The following is a 19,678-nucleotide window of genomic DNA, read 5'->3' on the forward strand; positions in this document are numbered from 1 at the left end:
TTTATACCATGTGGTAAAGCCTAGAGCTGCAACGATTAATCAATTAGTTGTCAACTATTAAATTAATCGCCAACTATTTTGATAATCGATTAATCGGTTTGAGTAATTTCTTAAGAAAAATAAATCAAAATCAAATTCTCTGATTCCAGCTTCTTAAATGTGAATATTTTCTGGTTTCTTTACTCCTCTATGACAGTAAACTGAATATCTTTGGGTTGTGGACAAAACAAGACATTTGAGGACGTCATCTTGGGCTTTGGGAAACACTGATCCACATTTTTCACCATTTTCTGACATTTTATAGATCAAACAACTAATCGATTAATCGAGAAAATAATCGACAGATTAATCGACAATGAAAATAATCGTTAGTTGCAGCCCTAGTAAAGCCCCTTGGTGTAGACTCGCTCCTGAATTGCAGTACTCTCGCTTCACCTGAATTGGATCCCTTTCAAGTGGTATGTGCTCCAGATTCACTGACTTTACGTTGTGAGCTTTTGTTTTATTCTCAAAGACATTAATACAAAACAAGTTGTGGCACAAACAAGCCCTCGAAAAGAGCACGGTGAAGAGCCCTTTCAAGACTAATCCACCAACGCAGGCATCATTGTGCCCTAAAGCGCCCTTTATAATTGAAGCGCTCCTCTCTGATCTGAGATTCTGAACCTTCTCCCTTGCCTGCCTGACTTGCTGGTGTTAGCAGCCTGATAGCAGCCGTCCTGAATGGCCAAACTGATCTCTTCGCTCAAAGGCTCTACACCGCCTTTCAAAGGATCTTCCATGCGCTACAAACATTTGGGGGAGCAGGTGTTGCAAGGTGCATTGGGCGCAATCTTGACTTGCATAGCCTGCAAAGAACTATCATGTTGATAAAATAATGAGACTTACATAGAATTTACATATGCATGACCATGACAGGCATAAACAGGCTTTATTTTTTGAGCAGCTCTATTAGAAACACTTTCCACTCATGGTGCATAGTTAGCGAACAGCAAAGCATTCTGATTTGGTCATTTTAGTGATACAGTGCATCGTCTCCCCTGTGCAAACCTTTAGTGGGTCTGTGTATTTCATGCTTTCATGGATCATGTGGTTCTGCTGAGCGAGGTTCGTGCTTCAACCCAGGCCAGGAGCGAGTGCTGCGTGAGGCCAGTGACCTGTGGTTACATTTGTCCATAGGTGGAAACTTCTTTCCTTTCTGCTTTCCACAAATCAAATGTCCGTTCACCCTTTTCATGACCTCAGGCAGAGGTGGAAATCTGTCAGAGTGTAACTGAATCCAACAGCGGGAACAGCAGGACATGAATGCATTTGCAAGGAGTTTTGTGATTAAGTGCTTTTACTTTTTGTTTCTCATTAAAATGTATCAGCTGAGGAATAGATAGCGTGGCCAACATGGAAATCTTGTCTGTTTTTTTTAATAGTTTGAAATCATTTTTCCAGTAAGTGACAGTCTGCCCTGGTGATTAGAGATTCTGTCCATGTGTCCTTTAGCAAGACATTGAACCCCCACATGCTCACTCACTGCAAGTCACTTATTCACTGTCAGCTAAATGCCTTAAATGTAAATTAATTGGCCTGCTGCACTATCAAAGATGAAAGTCAACCAAACGCACTCATTAAAGCAGATCAAAGTGTCAGATTACAGATTTCTCTTTAGAACTGCAGGGATCATAGAGCTGCCTGTGTGTAATTTACATTTACTTTTCAGAAACTCTGAGAGAGCAGGTAGCGGGTCAAGGACTCTGAAATAGGATACATGGTTGTTGAACGACAAATTTGTTGCCATGGGGATCAAACCGCTGACCTTCTGGATATGAGATGATCTCTATATCCAGTCGGCCATCCTTCCAACAGTTTGCATGTGCAGGTTTTATGTGGTCTGTAATGTACAGGACTAATAATGTAATGATTTGTCAGTTAGCATAGATTTGTATGTTTGAATTAGTTTGATCTGTTCGGTCAGTGTGGCTGATCGTCACAGTATGTGCTTTATGTTACTTTAATGTGATTTGTTTTGAGGCTGGCGGATGCTTTGTCTCCATCTGGGGTTGGTTGATCCATAATCCATGTGTCTTTGATAATTGAAGAGTCGTAGTTTGTGTACTGCTGCCTGCGTTCTGTCTGAGTTCATGACAGAAGGTTGGGAGATGAGTTTCTCAGATTCTTCCAGTCACACAGTGGTGCATGTTTACATACAGTTCCCCAAACCTTTTTTTTCCTCCTTCAGCGGGAAAGTTGACCACATCCAAACAGCCGATAACTGTGCTTCCCTTTTGGGTATATCACCAACACCTCTCCACTTTAGTTAGCTCATTGCTCACGTCCCGCCACCTTCCAAGTTGCATCAACACCATCTCACTTTCCTCCTCTCCAGTTAAATCAGACCAGTCCAGAGGGTTTTCAGCACAACATTGATCCATGATTGAGGACTCACTTCACTCCACGATCTTCTCATTCTTGCTCCAGTCTTAATGAGAATCTTGAGCTGGTGTACTTTATTGTCTGCTTGCCTTGCATGTCGGGGTCAGCGAGTTGATACATGTGTGTACTTGCATTGTCACGATAGCCGAAATTCGATATATTTTCATATCATTGCGAAAGACTATTTCAATATTGAAATGTTCTATCTGTTGAAATAGAAATGTTCAGTACATTCACCAAATGTGTTCTACAAGCTGAAATTTATTTTCAACATCACGTCCAGAGGCTGTATATATGCAGATGGAATAGTGAGAGCTGCAGTCTGGCTCTGACAGTCGACTGCAGCAGTCAGCACAAAATTCAACAGCTGAGTCAAACAGCTGAAAACATGGCAACAGCGTCAAAACAGTCCACCGTGTCTTGAAATGCATCGGTATCCACTGTGGCAGCCCAGGGGGGAATTTGAGGCAGATTTCACAATAAAAGATGACATGGAGACAGGCTTCGCAGCAGAAACAGAAATAGGTCATTTTTATTTAGGGTTTAGGAAAAGGGGAGTGGGGGCGAAAATCCAATTTAAATTCCTCCCGGTCGGGGCTAAGGCTCGTCTTCTTTCACTAAGCACACTGGTCCCTTTAACCACCTGAAAGACAGGAGCGAGAGCAGTAAGCCTGCAGCCCTTGAAGGAGAGAGGGGAAGAGGAAGAGGTAAGCTGACGGACATCAACATTAGGCGGCTCGTTTCCAACTGCGTGGGCCGTATAAACAGCAGCACCCTCACCCTGGCAGGTTCTCCTCCTTCTCACCGACTGTACGAGATCTTCTGCCAGGCCGTGTGGACGCTGTCACACCTCTCAACGGCCAAGACACTTGGCTACCTGCGGGGCTGGTATTTATAGGGAGGCTGGTAATTAGGGAATTGGGATCAGGTGTGTCCAGGTTCATGTGCCAGTTGGCTGCAGGACATGGACAGGATAATACTTCCCTTCAAGCACTTGGCCTAGGCAGAGCCTGTGGCGCTGGCCTTGGTGCTGAGTTACCTGGGGCTGCTTGGGGCGCTGACTGTGCATTCCCTCTCCTCTCTGTCCCACTGGGACGCCACACCGCCTAAACCAGTCACTTAACTGGTGCCAGGAGCCAGATATGGAGATATTTTGCTTGCAGAGCCGACAAATGCTGGGGACACATTCAAAGATTTTTCCAATCATAAGCGACAATGGAAAGATTGAGCACATTTAACTACTGAAATTTACAGATTTTCAGTCTCTTGTCGGCCACACAAATTAACAGCGGCTGTCTTTGAGGAGCATAAATGTAAAGACCATAGACCGCAAACAAAAGACTGAGACTAAGTGGACGCAGTTCTCCCACAAAGACTTGCCCTGATAAAATCAAACATGTTTGATTTAATCGTGACGTTGCTGATTGCGATCATAGGAGAGAGAATTGAGTCTTTCACACCCACACACATAACGATTACAACTGCGACTAAACAGCGTGAAGACCCTGGACTGCTGCCGACTCTACCCAATCTCTACCCATAGCCAAATCGGGCTTGAAAAACATGTAATGTGTCTCCAGCTGAAGACGGCACTCAACTGACATCAAAACCTGTGCAAAATTTGCTACAAAGCTCTCCAGGTCAAGTCTAGTAACACATTATCCTGATGGTTCTTCTTCTTCGTAGTCACATCAGATTTTTAGACGTTAAACTTGGTGTTGGTATCCGAGTCAAAATTCTGGTGTTGTGACAGCAGCAGTGTGTGCCAGGCGTGTCTGCGCTGATGCCAAGCTTTGCTGCTGTATCCGAAAGGTCAAGCAGAAGGCGATAGTGAACGGATTACATCATGCAGGCAAGCAGGCATCATTCATTCAAACATAGCACACCCTCATTAACATGTGATTGTGTGTATCGCACAAGAACACAGAAAGGCATCCTGCATAAAATGAACCCAATCTACTGATTTATGATTCTGTTCCTTGTTAGTTAGACTTTGCTGTGCCTTCTCTTGTTACCTCAGGATGGAATGAATGTCAGATTTTGGGTTGGAAAGCGGCTCTGTATTTCCCGCGTGTCGAGAGTCTTGATGGATAGGGAGTAGTTGTGCATGAAATAGATTGAGTCATATGAATATATAAACCTAGTCTCAATGTTGTTATTCTGTTCCAACAAGCCCCAGACACAGGAAAGTACTCTACAAAGGCCTGAGTCACTGATAGATTTATTCATGAGACGCTCATTTCAGTGTACGAAAATAAATCCTTATGCCTTTGATGTACCCGTGTCTGTTTGTTAGCTTTGTGTGCACATGTGCATGTGTGTTTGTGGATGTTTGTCTGTGTGTATGTGTGTGTGTGTGTGTGTGTGTGTGTGTGTGTGTGTGTGTGTGTGTGTGTATACCACATACACTTACAAAATGAGTATCTCTACAATAAGGCTTTGTATTGTTACAAATGATGATGGTAGGTTATTTGCTTGGGAGCAGATGTTTAGGGAAGCAGCAACAGTGGAAATGTGGTTTAGACGCCGGTCGGAGAGTGTGCCCTCTAACATCCTGGTGCTTGACTCAACTCGCCAAAACGCCAAAACACTGTTTCCAATTTTCTTAGACAATTCGGAAAGAACTATCTTCCAGAATTTACACTTTGCTTATGTCTTGTTCCAAAATGACTTGCCAGCAAACTGGTTTGGAAAAGCAGCGATGCAGTGGATGATTGGTTGACTGATTAATCATTTGTTGATGATTTCTTGACACAACCAGTTGGAAAGTGCCACTAGAACTCAGGCAAATACAGAAGGTGAGGAGTGCTGCAGTGGGTCCTCAGTGTGGGAAGGATAGGTGCTCTTTGGAAGTGAGTGTCAATTCAGTAGGAAAAAACTTGGGCAAAATGCAATGAACGATAATCAAAAGGGAATCCCAAAAAGAAAGAGTCCAAGGCACTCCGTCCATTAACAAAACATAGTTTACATGGCTGGGAATACTAAAAACATTGAATGACAACATTGAACTGCCATTAAAACTTATTTGTTTTCTGGATGGCCATCGAAAAAAAGTGCAGCAAGTGATTTGTGCTTTATTACAATAAATGAAAGTGCTTTGAATTGAATTGATTTTATTAGGAATTTAAAAGCACAACAACTCAAAAGAGTATCATGACACAAAATCCCAGAGGATAGCGCTTAAAAGCATTACTAAAAGCACTTATTTCCAAAGTGGTCCTCGATGGAAACAAACAAATTACAAGATAAACCTACTAGCCCCCCTTGCAAACACGCCGGTCGCCACCACTCCAGTTCGCACTGGACTTAACACCTGCAGAAACAGGCAGTGTAATGTCCTCTACATGTCCGCACAAAGACGACAAACCCTCCCTCCATGGCTCTTGGGAGGCTGAGGGTTAAATCATGTATTCCACTTCCCAGCCTCAAATTATTCAGCGCTCAACAGTGTGCTCATGCATGCCATGCAATCATAGTGTTCTTTAGAGATGTGACATTCCACCTCTATTTAAAAACACCAGATGCCTGTCACTCTCTCTCTCTCTCTCTCTCTCTCTCTCTCTCTCTCTCGCCATACACCCTCTCCTGTCTGAAGGCACACTTATGAAATATGCATTTATGAAAGCACAGAGGAGCCTGCCGCTGATTCAATTGTGCATAAGCAAGGCATTTTTTTGTCTTTATTTTTAAGAGTGAGTCAGTTTAGTAAAATGTAGCTTTAGTAACACAACATGGATGCATTCACTCTATAGTTAAAAAACTGCAGATCACTACTAATATGCTGATTTTGAGTATTCATGTAGACAAGGGGCGGAAAACAGAAGGAAGACCACAATCAGAATCCAAATGACTCTGCAGACTGAATCATAATGATCTGTAATGCGGGAACACGGCCTAAATTGTCATGTTGCTTATCTTTTTTTCAGTTTATATATGTTAATTAATTATCTTGTGTCTATGGCTTAATACAGCATATAGAACTAGAAGGGCACTCGGAGAGCGCAGACCTCCGCCAAGGCCAGTAGTCCAGTCTTCTATGATATGCAAATGTGCAAGCGCAACCAATATACGGATCCGCTCCAAAATGTTATGGGATCTTCCTTGGCCCATGCTACACCCTTCCACGAAGTTTCATGAAAATCAGGCCAGTAGTTTTTCTGTAATCCTGCTGACAAACAGACAAACGAACAAACAAACAAACAGCACCAAATACATAACCTCCTTGGCGGAGGTAATTAATCAAATGTGGGGAAAGGAGGCCTTTGTTGTGGAAATTGGATTATTTTGGGCATAGAACATTTTAAAAGATTTGTGGATGAGTATTTCAACTTGCTTTCAATTGATTAGTGAAGTTTGTGAGATTAGCAAGTGTAGGCCAAACTGATCAAGAGCAGGAAAACACACACCACTCACACTCACACACACACACATACACACACACACACACACACACATAAAGCCTCTCTGTCTCTCAGTTCTTAGTGCCAAATCTGTAATTTCCACGGTTTTGAATTTAAAGTAAGCATGCAGTGGTAAGAAAAACACAATGGTTAGAAAAGCACACTGCAAACAGTTGGTCTGGTGGATTTTCTGTTTTTTTCATTTTGTAAAATATGAAAGAACAGATTGCTCCATATTGGTCTTGATTCAGCTCTATACCGGGTCACAAGGAGAGGTCAAAGTTAGTCAACTGAAAGCATATCTGTAGATAGACAAGGCAATTCTCCTTGAACTATAAGGTACACTGTAGTATAAAGCTGATCACTCAAAGACATTATGTTAGCGGTGATGACAAGAAATTTGCATAGCACTATAATTATCATCATAATTTAATTGATTCCATGCACGGTGGGAAATGAACTCCAGCCACCGGCCAAATGTGCCAATAAAATTTTGGCTGTTAAGTTGGACTCTCCCAGACACTCTGGCAGGAAACCAGCCGTCAGTGGGAGCTCCTCTTCTCTCCTAAAAATCTGTTTAGCTGGTAAAATAGTGAAAGTAGTGGGTGAAGTTTGAGATGAACCTGCTGCTGTGACTTCCTGCCCTTATTCCATGACATGAGATTTATCCCACAGCAGTAAGAAACCACCTGAACCTTTCGCTACGGTGGGACGCCATGCGGGCGTTTCCTCTATGTCGACTAAACCAGTGATTCTCAACCTTTTTCATATCAAGGACTCCTAGTTTAGTCCACATTAGGGCCACAGACCCCCATTTGATGAGATTTTGTCTCTCGGACCCAAATCTGAGAATATTTTTATTGTTAGATATGATTGTGTCCAGAATTCCATGGCTATCTGTATTGTAGGTAGAGAGATAACAGTGAAACTATGACTGAAAAATAGTCATTCTTCTACATTCTTTAACTGTGTTAACTTCATGTAAATTAAATAAAGCTGAAGTTTAACAATTCATCATTTTTCTGGGGACCCCCCGGAACCCCCTCAAGGACCTCTTGTGGTCCCCAGACCCCACGTTGAGAACCACTGGACCAAACCCTGTATATCCTGCTGCATGACCAGTAAGAGTTCAGAAGATGGATTTAATAGTCTTTTTTTATTATACTACGAATTGCAATACAAGACATCACAAAAACAACACAATACCATACCAGAACAGCCAACAACACAATAGCTATATGTGATAACTTGGCACGTCAGCGGCTACTCTGGTCACACTTCGCAACTCGCACTTTTAATGAAGTCAGACAACAAACAAGCGTGTGTTTATTGATCAGTAAACACTCCTGACACTGTAGGGTTTGGATAAAACTGTCCACAGAAACACTCACAATACTGTAAGACGCTCAGGATAAAAACACTGCGTCTGCCGCTGTAGAATACCGCTCACAAAAGTTAACAGGCTAATATAGAGCTACGATGCTAATGCGACCATGGTAGTTAGCATTAGCGTTAGCATCTACTAACATAATACCCGGATCCGCATCGCTTCCCAGCTCAGAATCGGCCGTTCCAGAGTCTCGTGTTACGTTGATGGTTTCGTTGGAGCTTGGAAAGGCAAACTCCAACACTAATTAAAAGCAAATGTTTTACCACAAAAGAGTAATCACATAGAGCTTTAACAGTCTTTAAAACTCACTCTTTAAAACTGAAATTTGTTCCTTGGATTATCTGAAAATTTAAGATTTCACAGCACCAATTTACTATGCCGAGCGGGAGCGGTGATATCTATAGAAAAGCACCTGTGAGAGTGATAATCCACACAGTGACCCACTTAAGGGGTGTCAGGGTGGACGAGTGATTAGATGGACAGTCCCATAACCGGAAGGTCACAGGTTCAACCCCCCCCCCCGGAAACAGCCATGCCTCCTGTCAAAGTGCCCTTGACTAACTGAGAACGGCAGATGAATGAATGATTACAAAATAAACACGTCGATTCTAAATTTGAATGGCGAAAGAGGAAAGCAAAACGGGGGGGAGAGAGGGAGAGAGAGAGGAGACAGAAAGGAGAACGTTGGAGAATATGAAGGGAAGGAAAAGGAGCAGAAGTGACAGCGGCTGTGACAGCAGGTGGAGAAAATGAATCGATGGGCTGAATTGATCTTGTTAACTGAAAGCAGTGGTGCGAGACCAATCACATAACACACAGCCCCAAGCTGGGTCACACAGGGGGGGGGGGGGGAGAGGTGTGTATGAATGATGATGAATGAGAGGGAAGAGCTGAAATACTGAGAAAGTTTATAAGACGTAAGATGAATTGAAAAGACGGTGAGAAGTATATTACGGTCAAAGAAAGACATCCAAAAGAAAAACAAGGGAGAGATGAGCAGGAGAGGGAGAGAGAGAGAGAGAGAGAGAGAGAGAGAGAGGCAGACAGATGCACACACACAGTCCTATTTTAGATGAACACGGACAAGTGTTTGTTTGTGCAACTGTTTCTTTCTGTTTCTGTGTCTTGTTGTTCTGGACACTGTGTGCGGATGCTGAGTCGTGTTCCTGTCTGTCTTGGCAGAGATCCGGGAGGCGTTCAGGGTGCTGGATCGCGACGGCAACGGGTTCATCTCCAAACAGGAGCTGGGTATGGCCATGCGCTCTCTGGGGTACATGCCCAGCGAAGTGGAGCTGGCCATCATCATGCAGAGACTAGACATGGATGGTGAGTCACGACCTCACACACACACACACACACACACACACACATATATCCATGCAAGCGCAAAAAAACACACTGTATAATGCAGATTTGGGTCCTCCCCTCATCTGTTCCTCATAAACATGTACACACCATGAGGAATATGCTCCCATCAACAGGGAAATTTTTACAGACATTACCATACATGCCACTCTCTCCCCTCCTCAGATGCATATATTGCATTTTCCCATGTGTAATACATAAAACATGTATGCACGCATGCTTGAGGGTGTTGCTCGTTTCGATCTCTACCGCTCGCCGTTTCCACTTAACACATAAGCATGAAAAAGCGTAAATGATCCCACTACGGCATGAAAACACTGTGTTTAATATGCACATGCTGTAGGGTCACAGGGCCTGCTGATGGGAAAAAACGACCTGAATGGAGAAACGTGTGAGGAGAGTGTGAGGAGAAGCCAAAGTGAACTGTGTTGATCCATTCACCGCTGTTCAGTGGTGGAAAAAGTAATCAAATCCTTTACTTAAGTAAAAGGAGCAATACCATAATGGCAAAAAAATACTTAATTAAAGGTAAAAGTCTTCCATTCAAAAGTTTACTTAAGTAAAAGTATAGAAGAATTAGATGTAAAATGTATTTAAGTATCAAAAGTAAAAGTCCTCATTCTTTCAGAGTGTTAAATTATTGATGCATTAACCTGTAAGAAGTGCTTTAATGTTGTAGGTTGAACTGCTCCATATACTGTTGAGGAGTTTAAACTCTAACAATGCAACATATTTTATGAGCTTATCGTATGTTTTGCATGTAAAACCTTATTCTGCAAAGTAACTAGTAACTCCAGCCGTCAGATAAATGTAGTAAAGTGCCAGTACCTCAAAAATATACTTAAGTGCAGTACTTGAGTAAATGTTGCTTTCCACCTCTTCCGCCGCTGTTGCTGGAACTGGGCAAACAGGGCAGCAATGGATCATGAGTTTTTGGTATTGGATTTGTGTCAGCGGACCCAGACTGCTTGTGCTTCCTGCTTTATAGTCGGACAGCGGTGAGATCTAAATCAGCTCAAGTTTACAACAACAACGCTGCCATCTCACCTGTGACCTCTGACCTTTGTCCTGAGAGAAAACGCCGTCAGCAGCAAGAAAACACAAACACAGCCGAACCTCTTTCCTACAGAGGCAGCTTCTGTGCCAAGCCGGGTTTGGGTCAAGGCCTGCCTGCATGAACAATGACTGGCATTTTATAACGGTAGTCTTTCAGAATGCTATAAGGCCTATACCCCCCTTCTTCTGTTTTTTTTTTTTATTATTATTTATTTATTTATTTTACCTTTATTATTGTTGTAATTTACCATGTTTCTGTCAATAAGTAATACCTAGGACGATCTTCATATGTTTCCAATATCTATTTCCATGGTCTATGTACTACAGTTATACATTTACTACTTAATTAACCCAGCCTAATTATGTAAATGTTTTTTATAGATAATAGGCCAAACAATGTTATACTATTGATAGCTTGATACTCACATACACAAAACTTGTACATCTAAATGTATTTATTTATTTATTTATTTATTTTTATTTTGAAGAAGCCTGAGAGGGGGAATGGGGAATGGGGAAGGGGAACGATAGCAGCCAAAGCCATGTATGAATGAATCAATAAAAAATTGGTCACAAAAAGAATCCTACAGTATCAGGCATAAATCGCAATATCCAATATGCAACTGTAGGACGTTGTAAGATCCCTGGAAACATATTCAAGCTTCCCTTACTGCCATCACAGCCTTTCATAAACGCTTTTCAGTTCCGCTGTGGTGACAAGAGAGAAATACTGTAAATGTTCAAGGCTGATATTAAAGTTTAAGAAGTTGGACTGCCTTTATTCCTCTGCACTGACTCATCGTCAGTCTCAGGAGGCAGGAGAGTCTCCGGTGCCTCGGGGTCGGGTCTCGCCGCATCGTCTGCTGCGACAGGAGAGGCAGACTCTGCTGCTTTTTTTTCTAGCTAGACGAAGGTCACTGCGGCTTTTGTTTTCAGGAATTTTCTGAAGTGTAAATGCTGTTTTGTTTATTTATTCGTTTCAGTTCTCTTCGCTATTTTTTTGTCTCCTTGTGTTGTTGAATCAGAGTTCGCCGGGCGGGCTTGTTGTTCGGAAGACCTCTTGCCAGTTGAAACGGCCCGGGGCAGCTTGTTCTTCCTCGCTGATGTCAAAGGCGAAGGAATTGAGGTTTTGTTTTTTTTAAGGCTTTCTTGAAACCTGAGGTGGGGATTACCAGCTGGCTTATTTATGTCTTTGGGTTATTTTCTTCCATTCGATAAAGACCCATAAACAAATGAATGAAGAAAAAAGCTGAGAAAAAGGCAGGGGAGGCTTTTCAGATGCAAAAAGGATTAATTTACATCTTGGAAAATAAAATAAAAGTGACAAAAAGTGGAAAAAAACGTTTGAACGTTTCTGTGCTCAGACCATCATCAACACTAACACAACGTCTATCAGCAGACTCTTGAAGTAAGATACAAGTGGAATTGTTCAATAGGAAGAAGACCAGTAGGAGGCAGGGAGAGTTTCCAAATACTCACTCACTAATATAATTAGCCGAGACTTATCATGAGAGCTAGAATAACAGACGCTACTAAATAACTAAATGACACTGGTTTATACAATAAGAAGGTGCAAAAACAATACAATAGTACCTAAGTACTATACAGGCAACTGGATGAACATGCAAGATCCCTTTTCCAAAGATCCAAAGGAATAGAGGATGTAACTATACAGCATTCTACAGAGAGAAAGACTAGAGGGTTATAAGCAGGTTTTATTAGTGGGTTTATAAAAAGCAAGTCATTGACAGCTCTTCATTGAGCCCCTTCGTATGTAATGTCTTCATATTGAAAATCCATTTATAACTCCAAAAGGTGAGACCTAAATCCAAAAGATTAGGCCGTCAGCATTTAGCTGACAGTCTTATCCAGGTGAATGCAGCGGTAGCATAAGCTTAAATTCCTACATTGCCCATATTATAAGGAGCTATCAGGAGTGCAAGAGTCAAAAGCATTCAGGCAGTAGATGGAACAAAATATTTGTGTGATAGAAAAGTGCTAGGTAAAGAAAAGGAGGGGGTGACATGAAAGAAATTAGGAAGGAAGACAAGTACTTTTCCTTTTTGCTAATATCTGCCTTCTCTTGAAATGACATGACAGAAAAAAAATGATTTAAACATATCAGCTGAAGATAATTGCTTTATATTGTACATTGCGTGTAGCTGGATGTGTGTGTGACAGCAGCTAATTTTGGGTCCCCAGTCTGAGTGATAGGTGAGTGAGGAGAGAGGAGGGCCCATTCCTCACCTAGGAGTTTGGATTGATCGAGTTGCGAGAACGATCCCTCAGAAGATAAATGGACAGATATGTACGGTGAGAGGTCCGGCCTGTTGTTGTTTCTGCTGCGTCTCTCCCTGAGGTCGTTTTACTCAACACTGACGTTCAAAGCGGTTTGTGAAACTGTCTCATATTCATGTGCGAAGATCACAATACTGAAGAGCCGGCGATCAAAAGCACAAAGGCACCGAAAGGCGAGAAGCATTACCAAATGAATGGAAATTGATGGTAATGATTGTATCTTAGCCAAGCGGGCAGCTGTGAGGATTGGATCCGCGCTCACAGCCATCGACTGCAGCTGATCGCTATAAGATACAGATGGGAGATCTGGCCATCGTCTCTGCTGTCAAGTCAATCCAGGTGATTGTTATTGAGCTCCGCACGCCCTTCACGGAGAAGTGTGAACGCTCTTCTGTGTTGGAGATCACAGCACAGCGGCAGCCTTTTGTTTTTCAGTATAGATCATCCACGCTCTGCTTTTTCTCTCTCAGGTCATATCAAGTGACCTTGGTGCTCTGTTTCTCTAACCTGGCTCTCTGTATCTGCAGATATTTACTAGGCTATATAACAACAAAGAAAGATCAATATTTGTTCTTTATTCTCCTATATTTGTATTCGCCTTTATTTAAAGACACAAGGAAATGTTTCATGTCTTCATGTCATATCATGTCAGTCTCTCATTTCATGTCTTGGGTCATGTCATGTTGGGTCGTAACACAACTCACGAATCCTGAGCTTCACATATTTCAGACACCTCAAAATGGATAAATTCCAGCCACCGGGACGCAACCTTGGTGTCTTAGGAAACGGAAACAAAAATTCACCACTGTACCATGATGCCATTTGTGTCACTTTTAAGTATGAAGCATGAAGTTGCAGGTTTTATATGATGGGATTGAAATCTGTGATGGCATTATTGATTTGAATTTTTATGTGCTGGTACACCATGAAATAACCACTGAAAATACGGCATTTTCCAGGATGTAAAAGCAGCAGGATTTTGATGGAAAACAAATATTTTGTGCTTTTTTTATTTATTTTTTACAGTGATTGTTAAATAAGTGTATGCTATTCATTCATTTTCTTTACCCACTTATTCCTCACAGAGGGCCGGAGCCTATCCCAGCATGCGTTGTACATTACGATATGGATAATTAGCTACCAAGATGAGAAAAAGTCATTTTTCACTTGATTGTGACTTAAACTTGGTAGACCGGCTGAACAGTAATTACTATATAATGACAAGCTTTCCATGGTGGGAGTAAGATCAAACAACCCACATGTGCTTTTCCTGAATCTCAACTCTCGCCCTGCCTCATCAATCCCAATACAGCAGGAACTACTGTACTTTACCGTCATCCTGTCTTACCTTGAACCGCTTCACCTTGTCCCCCCGTATCTCCACTTTCATCCATCCATCCTCCCCTCCTGACACCCCAGGGCGCCGCTTCACCCTGGGCCCCCACCGCCCCGGGCCTCGCCACGCTGCATATGCATGGCTGCGAGTTCAATCGATGGCATCAAACGTGACGGTGCCAGCGTGGTTTCCACCGTAGGGGCGGGCGAGAAGTGAGGCGGGGGGGGGGGGGGGGGTCTGATGAGCCGACCTGCATGAGTAGTTTTCCACTGATGAGGTCCCAGCTTCATCCGCAGGTACAGGACGAGCAGAGAGGGGAGTGGAGTTAGATTAGAGGAGAGACGTGAGAAACATGAGACGGAGAAATGAGAGGAGTGTGTGAACAAACTGGGTTTTGAAAGAATGAAGAATAGGAAGGAATTCCATAAGTCTTTGTTATTAAATTACATATTCCCTATTGCACAACCTGGATACTTGTCATTTTAATGTGTCATTCCTTTAAATTCAATTCTGTTGCAGGTGTTGCAGGCTGCAGAATTGTCTATCGACCCCATTAATCAAAACCCCTACTTTTCTGTCAGTTTAAGGATAAAACCAGTATTGCTGACTTTTTCACGTCATGTCTCATTTTTCTTAGGCGTCTGATTCCCTGGCTTAGACAGCAAGTGGTTTTCGGTTTAGGTTTCATTGAGACATGCAGATGATCAAACCTGACAAACATAGAGGAAATACAAACTGTGCACTTGAGAGCAAAGAAACCCCACCGGGCTCATGAAAACTTCTTGCCCCAAAAGAAAAAGGGAGAAAAAGAAATTCAAGATTAAAATGTGACAGAAATGTGTCATGTAATTCAAGGTTGCGTTACCCTCTAGTCCTCCTGCTACTCATAGGAGCCATTCACTTGAAAACTCAGAACCAAATACCAACTGGCAGACAGCCCCGTCTGTATGAAGCCATGATCCATTAGTGGGAATTTACCAGAGGTTGCTGTCTGCAATGAAAGCATTTTGATGGTCTCTTTTGGCAGTAACTTTGACAACTGTCTGCTAGTTCCCAGAGAAGTCGTGTTTGAATCAATGCACACAGCAGGAAAATACAGAATTAAAGTTGCAAGTGATAGCTGTAGACTTTGATCTGCTTCGAATCTAGTTCTGTAGGAGCCCCGCTGAGCCAGTCAGAGCTCACTGGTATGTTTACAATCTGTCATGTAAATGGCAAATGATGTTTTAAACTTGGTGAACTGGAGAGACCTTGCCCTGAATTATAACAACAAAGACACAGAACAACGTCTAGTATATTTCCCTTTAAGCTCAAACGTATAAATGCTGTAGCAGGTAATGAGTTTCTACAAACTCATTGCTCAAGCAAACCAGTGGAAAGTTCTTGCAGCCCCGCAGGCTTCAGTTATGTGTGTGCTGTGCAGTTGTTTTTAAGTCCAAGAATAAGTTAGCTAAATAAGTTTTATGGCTGTAGAATTATGCTGAACAAAAATATAAACGCAACACTTTTGTTTTTGCTCCCATTTTTCATGAGTTGAAATAAAAGATCTAAGACTTTTTTTATGCACACAAAAGGCTTATTTCTCTCAAATTTTGTTCACAAATTTGTTTAAATCCGTGTTAGTGAGCACTTCTCCTTTGCCAAGATAATCCATCCACCTGACAGGTGTGGCATATCAACAGCATGATTATTGCACAGGTGTGCCTTGGGCTGGTCACAGTAAAAGGCCACAATAAAATGTGTAGTTTTATCACACAACACAATGTCCGGGTGGCCGGTCTCAGACGATCTCGCAGTTGAAGAAGCGGCATGTGGAGGTCCTGGGCTGGCATGGTTACACGTGGTCTGCGGTTGTGAGGCCGGTTGGATGTACTGCCAAATTCTCGGAAACGACATTGGAGACGGCTTATGGTAGTGAAATGAACATTCGATTCATGGGCAACAGCTCTGGTGGACATTCCTGCAGTCAGCATGCCAATGGCACGCTCCCTCAAAACTTGCGACATCTGTGGCATTGTGTTGTGTGATAAAACTGCACATTTTAGAGTGGCCTTTTATTGTTGTCTTTTATTGTGACCAGCAACACGGATTTAAACAAATTTGGGAACAAAATTTGAGAGCATTAAGCCTTTTGTGTGCATAGAAAAAAGCCTTAGATCTTTTATTTCAACTCATGAAACCTGGGAGCAAAAACAAAAGTGTTGCGTTTATATTTTTGTTCAGTATAGATGGTGTACAGTTGAGACTGAAAGGCAAGATGGGAGAAAGGGGGAAAGGGGGCATGCCACAATAATCAGATTCAAACCCACAAATTTACAAGAACATGTTAAGCAGACACTTTTCTATTCTATTCTATTCTAGATGTTACCCGTACCTTTGTGCATGTAAGCCCAATCTCAAAGTGAACACTTCGGCCCACTGAGACACTTGATAAACCGCCTAAACGTTCTTGTCACCAGATGTGATTCTTAAAAAGCGTCTTATACCTCAGCAGCTGTTGTGAACCGTCCATCAGCCGTGGACAGCGTGTCATCACTGCTCCCTCAGACACTTTTATAGCAACATCTTAGCATCTTAGACACTATTCAGAGAGCGTGATGGCATGCTACTGTTTAGCCAGAGTGTTGTTGACAAATGACTGATAGAAATGATATAAAATAAAATCTCACTGTAACCAAAAGCAACGCAGTCTCATGAAATTTTGTGAAATGAGCGGAAACCCTGAAATGTAGATTATGTGTTGTAGACAAGAATTATGTTACGTCCGTCCACCATGAAAGGATGACGTGACAAGACGAGCCATTTTCCCGTTTCTCACATGAAAAGGTTTAGCTAACGGTTACGTTTAGGCAAGCACACCAACTTCGGTTAAGGTTAGGCAGCTAAAACAGCCTGGTTAAGGTTAGGGTAAGGTTTTGGTCATTGGTAAATAAGAAAAGCTTTTGCTAAAAATGATAAACTCAGTAGAAAACAACATAGTGGCATGAGTTGGGAATCAGAAGTTGAAGGTAAATGTAAACGTCCATCTTACTGTCCATCGTGCTAGTTCAGCGTCAAACTGCTGCCTGTTTCTAGTCGTGTCTCTTTCACATAATTCTTTCACGGCGGGAAATTGTACTTCACTTTACATGCAGGGAGCCCATATTTGCATTTAAAGCCATTGTGCTCATTTCACAAAAGGCTCCCAGCAAAGGCGGCAAGTGATTTGTTTTGTCCACTTGGTCGGGTGTCGAGTGGCCGCAGCTGCTTCATGGTTGAAGTTTTCAATGAAATCAGCACCAGGCCTTCAATACATGATGCCTGATGCTCACACACTCTGCTTGGACATGTCATGTGAAAAGAACATCACTTGTGAGTCATGTGTCTCAATCTGATCCTTTTTCTTGTTGCGTTAGGTGACGGGCAGGTCGATTTCGATGAGTTCATGACGATCCTCGGACCCAAGCTGCTGTCGTCCGAAACGAGAGAAGGCTTCCTGGGGAGCACAATAGACACGATCTTCTGGCAGGTAAAACATGACTCTCCTAAGCACTCCTATTCAGTTTAGTTTGCCGAGTTTGGAAGATGGATTGAAATGGGGACGAGGGAATGGATACGTCTCGGTTTGAATGATGATCACTGTAAAGGAGAGCAGAAAATGGACTTATGATCGGTTTTTAGTCTTCAGCCTTAACTGAAAGGCTTGAGTGTACTGCCCACATAATGAAACTGCTTTTTGTGGGTTATAAAGGTCAAGACTCGAGTTCAGATATCTCCTCAACAAAAATTACACCCATAAATTCTACTAAAAAGACATACTATCCACTTTATCTCAGTTTCAATACTCGCACAGTTACTGTACTGTGGCTTTGATAGCTGAAAGGGCTTCGACAATCTCAAGGGAGTCAGAGCGACAGGAGAGTCAGTGGAATAAGCAACAACAACAAGAGAGAAAATGTCAGAGCGGGAGTGAAACAGACCGACTCTGAGTGAGTGAGACTGAGAGAAACTGAGTGATGAATGTGTGAGCAATAGAAAGAGAGAAAGAGAGAGAGAGAGAGAGATAGAGAGAGAGAGAGCCGGGAACAGGAACGATGACAGATCGGAGCAGGTGCGAGGGAAAGAAAGGGACATTTTGGCACCAATAGTAACACTTGGCAAGGCCCTCCCCTCGATGTAATCGTCGGCTTGTCCCGGGCTTTTTTTTCTCGGGGGCAGGAGCTTGTGGTTTAACGCCGCGAGGACACGAGTCTTCGGAGGTACGAGGACGCGCTGCCAGCCCCGTTTGGCTGCTGCGGTGACCTTGGCTTGTGTGGGAGAGCGGTCGGCCTGAAAAGGTTTCTTTCCAAGGAAGAGGGGTAGGCGTCGGTTGGGGTTTGTTAGCTCCACACACAGAAACCCATATTTATTGTTGGATGGATGAATACCCAGCAAGCAGGCACCAGCAGAAAATATCTCGTCCGACACGCACGCCGTTTCTATCTGTTATTCGGTGGAAAAAACGTATTAACCTTGATTCGTCGTGGTTATTCCCTCTAACTCACCGCAGATGATTGGTTGCTTGAGGCATTACAGATTCATGCTTAGTTTCCTCTGTTAATGGGCAGTGGTGTGTGACTCACCTCTCTTTATTTATTCATTTGGTGTTCTGTGAACATCCTGTTCGAATTCCTCTTCTGAATTGTAGCTTTGTCAAGTGTTTTTTAAATGTTAATATGGTGGAATAGGTAACTGCTTTTTGGCTTTGCCTCTAACTAATGGGCACCATACAGTTGGCCCACAGTCCCCTATTTAAAACCAGCAGTATATCTTATCTAGATATCTTTGCCTTTGTAGGTGTCATTTTCAGGATAGTGTGTCTGTGAGTCACAGGGCTTTTGTGTGCCACTAGCTCAGCCTCAAGGAATAGAATAAGCAGGATTGTTGAATTAGTGTGACTGAAACTTCCTGTGATATTATCATTATTGTTTTTATTATAGTAATAATAACAGTAGTACTTTATTTAACAAAGTTGCAAAATGCTTACAAGCCATTAGCTACAATAAAGAGCTACAATAAAGACTTTCTAGGTCTGTTAAGGCCCGCTCAGAACAGAAAAAGCAATATAACAATGTAACTCAACATAGCAATATAAGTATACATAATGAATAATAACACTATAAACTTGAAAGCCCGCCTAACAGTTCAGTCAACACCAAGTTAAAGGATGAGTTCAGTGTTTTTGGACCTATATATAATTTGTCTCTTACATCCCTGTAGTATCTGAACCCACAGACAATATTGACTCCAGATTCAGCTGTCAGTTGAAACGAGCTCCGCTGCCTCTTGCTGCTAACAATGAGTCCAAACAAGGTTTGTCAAAATTTCTCCATAAAAGCCATTTGTCGGCTCCACAGAGGAGTTGAGAGGAAACATGACTCACTTCCACCA

The 19,678-nt window shown here is 42.5% G+C and overlaps 1 protein-coding gene across 1 annotated transcript in view; it reads left to right on the forward strand.

Annotated features, from left to right (window-relative positions):
- The window catches only part of LOC139646804 (calcium-binding protein 8-like), a 62,936-nt gene that overhangs the window by 12,529 nt on the left and 30,729 nt on the right, over positions 1-19,678 (forward strand). Inside the window, exons 3-4 of the mRNA XM_071522542.1 lie at positions 9,397-9,540; positions 17,665-17,777. Of these exons, the coding sequence (XP_071378643.1) occupies positions 9,397-9,540; positions 17,665-17,777 (257 nt within the window). The remainder of the gene's footprint in view (positions 1-9,396; positions 9,541-17,664; positions 17,778-19,678) is intronic.

The sequence above is a fragment of the Centroberyx affinis genome, unplaced genomic scaffold (assembly GCF_046629955.1).
Source record: "Centroberyx affinis isolate AG114_WGS23_722 - 3 ecotype Tasmania unplaced genomic scaffold, CSIRO-AGI_Caff_v1 ptg000097l_1, whole genome shotgun sequence".
NCBI lineage: Eukaryota > Metazoa > Chordata > Actinopteri > Beryciformes > Berycidae > Centroberyx > Centroberyx affinis.